The 7,462-nt window shown below is 38.3% G+C and overlaps 1 protein-coding gene across 1 annotated transcript; it reads left to right on the forward strand.

The window, feature by feature from the left end:
- Nucleotides 1-760: 760 nt before the first annotated feature.
- LOC112163730 lies at nt 761-7,114 on the forward strand. The gene is made up of 3 exons (XM_024300005.2): nt 761-1,040; nt 5,175-5,831; nt 6,239-7,114. The coding sequence occupies exons 1-3, from the start codon at nt 761-763 to the stop codon at nt 6,991-6,993; spliced, it is 1,692 nt and encodes a 563-aa protein (XP_024155773.1). The 3' UTR covers nt 6,994-7,114.
- Nucleotides 7,115-7,462: the final 348 nt, after the last annotated feature.

Here is a 7,462-nt window from a genome sequence, read left to right on the forward strand (position 1 = left end):
TTATGTAGAAAACTAGACAACTACAAAAAACAAACTAAAATTTATAAACAAATTATTTATATTAAAGTGTTCTCATTATGTTTAAAATTATTATCTTACACTTGTATTCATATTGTAGTTACCTATTGAAACTAATTAAAGAACACATATTGACAATTTAGAAATGAACTTTTATATTTTAAATAGATCTTGTACTAATGTACACTGAACACCGATGTAGTCAAAATGATTAAAAAATGAACCAAGATTTCATCCACTCTAAGCTTGCCCACTGCCTTTGAATGTATGGAATATAGGTAGGCACTAAATAAGATTAAGATCTTTGATTGTTTCTAACTTTCTACATTCGTTAAATTATCTACTGACTACAATATTTTATTTACTGAGTGATACTAAATAGTTTCATAAATAACAAAAACATTATTACTAGACATTTTCATAAATAATAAATCTCATAACAAAGGTACAATTTAAAATATAATTACCTTTTCATAAATATAAATTATGCAACCAACAATTCTAAGTATCTATAAATTATAACATACCGAGAATAAAATCGAGCGAAGGGGAACGTAAACCCTAGAAAACTGTCTCTGTTTTTCTGATTCTCATTCGGCTATTTGGTGGCGTGGGCGCAGGCCTCTAGCCTCATCGGGGTGAGTTGAGTGCTGTCGGACGAGATGTTGGTGTAGGTGGTTGGTTTCACAATCAGAGTTTGGGGTTGAGAGGTTTGCTCTTGCTTGGGTTCCAGTTGAAAATGATGGAGGCACAGAAAGAGGGTTCGTGGCTAAAGGAGGTGACCGGTTGCGTGGCCGGTGTTTGCATCCAATCTGGAGAGTGGGCTAGTGGGTGGATCAGATCCGATCGTGTGGCAGTCGACGTCGGTGAGAGGCGTGGTGCTGGGCCAAACCATTTTTGGTTCAAACAGGGTCTATGCCAGAGATGGTACTTCCTTGTATCAAACTCTCGTGGTTTTGGGGTTGTGGTCGTCGAGGGGGCGATTTGCTGGATCATTGTTGGAGATGGTGGGTTGACTACAGGTAGGGTCTGAACGAGGTAGTAGCCTGTCGGTCTAGAAGATGCGATGGTGGTAGCTAAGCTGACTATGCCTAAGTCGTATTCGGTTGGGATTAAGGTTTAGGCCCTCTTAACCTTAGTCCGATGGTGGGCTGTCCTGGGCTTGGTGTGGCTTGGGCCTAGAGTTTTACTGTAGGTCTAAGTTTGTCACTTTCGGCTTGTTTTTTCAATTTCTGTTTTACTTTTACTTGTTTTAGTTGGTTAGTGTTGTCTCATCTATGATTCTATGACATGAAACTCGGAATGAACAGTGAACTCATTTTTTATATATGTATAATAAGGGCAACTCCAACCTTGGGGTTCAAAATCAGAATTTGATCAACTATGAGACTTTTCATCTCCAACCTTGGTTTTTAGAGGGGGCTGGTCTCATAAAAATGGCACTTAGACTCATTTGAAGTCTCAAAATTGAGACTTTTCCAAGACCAAGACTGATGAACAGTGGTCTGGGACCACAAGCCTGGCTGACCCAGCCCAAGAGAGAGAGAGACGCGCTGGAGAATGAAGAGGAGAAAGACGCGTGGAAATAAGAAGGGGGGAGGAAGAGCACGCGCGCAATTGCGCTGGAGAGAGAAAAGTGACATGCATGCTTCCTGCTCCAGTGGGCCCCGCCATGCTAAGCTGTCTGCTACCAACCGTTGGGACATGCAACGGTCCAAAAACGCACGGCTGAGATCGCTCCGTTTTGAATATGTACGGTCTTATGTGCATTTATTATTATTATTATTATTTTTTACACAAACTGATATATTTTCAATTTGATGGCTCAGATTTGAGGGAAAAAAAACTTATCAACGGCTCTTATTAAATGAAAGGTTATTGTGGCCTTTTTGTTCCAAAAAAAAAAAAATTAAAAAATTACCAGAAAATTGTGGGAAAAAAATATACCCGTTGGAACAGTAAATTGTAGAACAACAAAAAAAATTTAAAACTTTTTTTGAATTCATTAAATAATAAGAATAATTTTTAAATATTATGTTAAATTATGTTTTTTTACCTTATTTAATTAAATTAAGATATTTTTATTATAATATTCATCAAAATTATACTCATATTATTTTTTATCAAGAATAGTGAAAATAGCACCCCCATATAACACCTCATGGTTGGAGATGAGAATTGAGTCCTATATGAATAGTGCAATAAGGGGGTGTTAAAATGAGAATAGCACCCCCAAATGGTGCCAATGGTTGGAGTTGCCCTAAGTCCCTTCATGTATTTTGTAGGGCTAGTCGGGCTAAATGCCTGTGTGTGCATCCTAAGTGTCTTGTTTGGCCTAGCGAGGCGACAATCCATAGTTAAATAGTCGCAGCCTCCTAGTTGTAGGATGAAACTGAGTGTCGTCGGATTTATTTTCCGGCGACAACATAGTGGGAAAGCTGTGGTTTTGGTAATTATGCTTCGTTATAGTCGAGTTATCTTTCCAGTATGTCACCGCTCTGTCAAAGCAAATAGAGTAGCCAGTTGTGCACTATTTGCTAATTGGTGCTTGTTAGAATACATGTATTTTGTAGAGACTTCTGATATTATTTTGAGATGTTTTCTAGATGCTTATTGAAATTAGGAGTTTAGGCTTCATATCCCCACACCTTGTATTCAGCAGTTTCATTAATCAAGGCTTAATCGCAACTACACCTTGTAGAGCTGAAAATCAACCAAGCTTGTTATTGTATTCAGTCTTCAACTTTTTTCTATGCTCCAACTCTCATCTCTTTCAATTCTTCACAGTCTTTGCTTTCTCTATCTTTTTTTGGCTTGCTTTGTGAATTTAGTGATCAGAGGTTATAGGAAAGAGTGATAGATATAGGTAGATTTAGAATAATTGTGAACAAACATGATTTGATGGGTTTATGGGTGTATATATGCAGCCATGATTGTAAATATATAGAATCATGATGTGGTTGGAGACTTGGAGAATTCAACTTTGGAAGCAGATAAAAGCAAAAACTTTTTTGTTGTATTCAACTTTTTTTTTTTTTTTTCCTTATCAGAATTGTTGTATTCAACAGCAATGTCACTCATCACAGGTTTGGTTTGCTAGTTTTACCAGCACCAAAGATTCTCTCTTTATGTATTCGTGATTGGTTAGGCACCAAATTTTTCCTAATAATTGGTTGCACGACTGATTTGTAGGAGATGAGGTTCACTTTCCTCTTGCTTTTCTGGATTAAGGTTTACCCAGAAGGGATATGAAAACTACCCAGAGTAACAAAGATTGAGTGGCCTGCTAGCTTTACCCAGAGATAATGGATTTGAGATAATGAAGGTAGGACTTGGTCCTTGGTTTGCAGTTGACCAGGCATATATGCTGGACTAATTAAGAGATTCTAGATATGCTTTGAGGTTGGACAACTTCATATTCATCCAAACCTGTTAAAAGCTGAAGTTGCTGAATATATCTCCAAGACTATGCCGAAGCAAACAGCCCAGAAGAGGAATATATGCATGCATAGATAGCATGTTTAAATAATCTAATGTAATATACATTGACCGAGAGTTTTATATTGTTTTCTTTTTCAAGGTGCTTGATCCGGACATAAAGTAATAAGGATCTTACCAATTCAAAAATGAAACATCAGTACAAATCTAGGTAAAGCCTGTGCAGCTAGCTCGCTGCAATGTAACTCAACATGAGACGCCTTTTTTTATTTAATTAAGTGCTACTTGCAACGGATTAAATGAGCTAAAACAAGAAAGTTCTTTTGTTTTTATTTTTTCATTCCTTGTGTGTGCGTAGGACAGGAAACAAAGAAGAAAGGTTTTACATAGGGTTTTTATATTTATATTAGATTGAAACCAACCCATGGAATCATGTACTGCTGTATAATGCAAAGATGAATTCTAGGTTTTTTTTTTTTTCCTTTTTCTTTCAGAAACCAGTAAACCAAAACCGATTTGCATTAAGCCGTGTGAAACTTAAAGAAATTAACCATGCAGTTTCTCCTGGAAAAGAGAAATGTTAGCTTTCAATTTCAGTTTCCTGTTATGGTCGGCAGAGGTACGTTTATGTTAATTAACGTACAGCTTACGTTAATATAATAATCAATTACACACACACACACACTCAGAGTTGACCATACTCTCTGTGAAATGATAACGTAGGTGTGTTACCAGTTGATGCAATAAGTCGACCGGCTGCCACACCTGGAGTCAATATTTGCAGAAGAGATTTTTGCAAAACCCTAGGGCTCTGGGTCTTTCCGTTCATACGCAATTTGAATGACCGAACGTTCAAGCCAAAACTGAAAACTGTTCGCTCATCTACCTCTAGAAATAGTACAACTTAGAGCGAATGTGTCGTCTTAATTTATATCTACAATGGTAGATCATGGATGACTAGCTTCATGCAGTAATAATGTATGAGTGCATGGAGCTCGTGTACTGCTATGAAGGCTGATGAATCTTTACATTTAAAAAATAAAAATAAAAAAATAAAAAACTTTGCTCACCCCACCCTTATATATGCCAATGAGAATCGAATTCATGACTTTTACAATGTTAAAATTATAATTTACCAACATGTCATAACTCACCGACAAAAAAAAAAAAATTAAACAATAATATAGGTATGATGTCCTTTTCATATACACACACACAAAAGTTCACTGTAGCAATACTGGTTATAACAGTAGTGAAATAAATTGCAAATTTTCTGAACAATTATATTTCGAGTCATCGATCCGAAACAAAGTCGGGTAAAACATATATAATTATGTAGGCACGTAGTACCATGAACCTCTACATATCATTTTTCTATATTTAGAATCGTCGACTGTACAAAGTAGTGAAAGTACCACCAAGACTTGGCCCCAAAACTACTTATAGGACTATCTGACTGCCCATGTGAGACAGCACAAGTGGAATTGAAAGTAAAGAACACATTAAGCTTCATGGAAGCAATATCATGCAAGATTTGATGCAACTGCTCTTCATAAAACCACTTTAAAAGGAGAGGTTAGCATCCACAGCAGTCACAACAACAAAATATCAAAGCAAAAACAAGCAATACCTAGCTTGAGCACCAAATGGCTCATAAAGCTATGGCGCGCCTGGGTGCGGTTTTGGTCATTCTGTTGATTGCTTTTGTTGTAGCTGAGGGATCTCTAAACCAAAGGCTAAGAAAGTCAAGTGCCAAGACAAGAAGTTCTACAAGTGTTACCATAAAGATCTCTACTGCCCAGCAGCATGCCTCCGCACTTGTGTTGTGGATTGTAAGAAATGCAAAGCTGTTTGTAAGGCGCCGCCTCCACCACCCCCACCTCCTCCACCGCCGCCACCCAGACGAAAGTGGCGCTACCCACCCCCTCCTCCCCCAAAGAGTTATCACCACTCACCGCCTCCTCCTCCCAAGACTTATCCTTCACCACCACCTGCCCCTTCAGTTGTTCCTACTCCCCCTCCTCCAGCTACAACTCCACCTCCGTCACCCCCTATCTCTACCCCGTCGTCACAACCGATGCCTCCTGCTACTAACCCATCACCACCGCCATCCCCTATTACTACTCCATCACCACCTTTGTCCACACCATCATCACCGCCACCCCCTACTCCTACTCCATCACCACCGCTGCCCCCTACTTCTACACCACCTTCTTTCTATCCTTCACCACCGCCTTCATCAGAGGCCGCGGGTGAAAAGAGAGTCAAATGCAAGAATAAGAACTACCCTCATTGCTATGGTCTGGAGCTAAGTTGTCCTAGTGGGTGCCCTGAGCAATGTGAAGTTGACTGCGTCACATGCAGTCCCGTTTGTAGTAAGTTCACATAACCTACCTTTTTTACTTACAGGGTACTATTTGTTCTCCTCAGCCAGACCAAAGGATAGATAGATAAATCAATTAACTTTTACCTAAAGTTTGGTTCTTGTTTTAGAATGGCATTACATGAAATAAACGTAACAAGCAAAAACCAATTAACTAGCTACCATATGTATGGTTTAGATATGGGATCCTAGCATGGAATTATCTTCTTTCATACGTACATATTTCACCAATACTGTGACAGTAATTAAAATCATTAGTTTCTAGTCATAAAATATTAAATTTAATATATTCTAGTTAATCATAAATTGACTCATTCATATATAAATAATTTTTTTGTGTTCATTACATTAATTGTTTACCTGGTTACTTCGACGCTAAAATGTATGTATGATACGCAGACTGCAACAAACCAGGTGCTGTTTGCCAAGACCCTAGATTTATTGGTGGTGATGGTATAACCTTCTACTTCCATGGCAAGCGAGACCAAGACTTCTGTCTCGTATCTGATTCCAACATCCACATCAACGCCCATTTCATCGGAAAAAGAGACCAAAATATGAAGAGGGACTTCACTTGGGTCCAATCTGTAGGTATCCTCTTTGACAATCGCAAGCTCTTCATAGGTGCCAAACCAACCTCCACTTGGGATGACACCGTCGACCGCCTAACCCTAGCCATTGACGACGAAACCATTAGCCTTGCCGACAACGAAGGCGCATATTGGCAATCACAAGGACTCAAGATCACAAGGAGCAAGAACACAAATGCTGTAGAAATTGAAGCTGAAGGGAACTTCAAGATCAAAGCAGTGGTGGTGCCGATAACGGAGAAAGAGTCGGTGATACACAGGTATGGGATTACACAGGAGGATTGCTTTGCTCACCTTGACTTGAGCTTCAAGTTTTATGCCCTAAGTGGGGAAGTTAATGGCGTGCTAGGACAGACATACGGTGAGAACTATGTTAGTAGGGTCAAGATGGGTGTCGTGATGCCTGTTTTGGGTGGCGATAGAGAATTTTCATCGTCTAGCATCTTTGCCTCGGATTGTGCTGTTGCTAGGTTTAGCGGTGAGTCTAGTGAAAAGTCCAAGTATGCTAGTACTATGAATTGCGCTAGTGGGATGGATGGCCGCGGAGTTGTTTGTAAGAGGTAATTAATTACGGATCTTTTCTCACCAGATCGATCTATTTCTATTGTAAAATAAAGGCCAGAATCATGTATCTGGCTCTAGCAGTTTCATCACAAAATTGATGTAACCTTGGTCAATTTGTCAATTATTTATTAGTCTCTTAATACATGCTTAATTGACTTTTTCATTTTAATAATTTGTTGATAATTTTGTTTAACTAATTTATTTTTGAGTGATTCTAATCAGACTTTTTAATTTGCTATATAAACCTTATTTTGTTCTCTCCAATCCATCACACTCCACATTCAATGCCCTTACAAATTATTCATCATCGATCATTGATCACTACATGTATATATATCAAATAATCAGATTAATTGTAGGTCAGAATAATGTAAAATTGAAATTCAACCCGAACAATTGAAAAGAAATTTCAAAGTACCTTTTATGTAGAGGCAGACAAAGAAAATGAAGCTAAGTTATTGGGATTTAA

This window comes from Rosa chinensis, chromosome 5 (assembly GCF_002994745.2).
Source record: "Rosa chinensis cultivar Old Blush chromosome 5, RchiOBHm-V2, whole genome shotgun sequence".
Classification (NCBI taxonomy): Eukaryota; Viridiplantae; Streptophyta; class Magnoliopsida; order Rosales; family Rosaceae; genus Rosa; species Rosa chinensis.

Excerpts from the sequence above, each read along its gene's own strand:
- LOC112163730 (XM_024300005.2), top strand. The coding sequence starts at position 761 with ATGGAGGCACAGAAAGAGGGTTCGTGGCTAAAGGAGGTGACCGGTTGC. Across the intron at positions 1,041-5,174 it reads AGATGGTGGGTTGACTACAG|GGATCTCTAAACCAAAGGCT; the intron begins GTAGGGTCTGAA and ends GTTGTAGCTGAG. Across the intron at positions 5,832-6,238 it reads CACATGCAGTCCCGTTTGTA|ACTGCAACAAACCAGGTGCT; the intron begins GTAAGTTCACAT and ends TATGATACGCAG.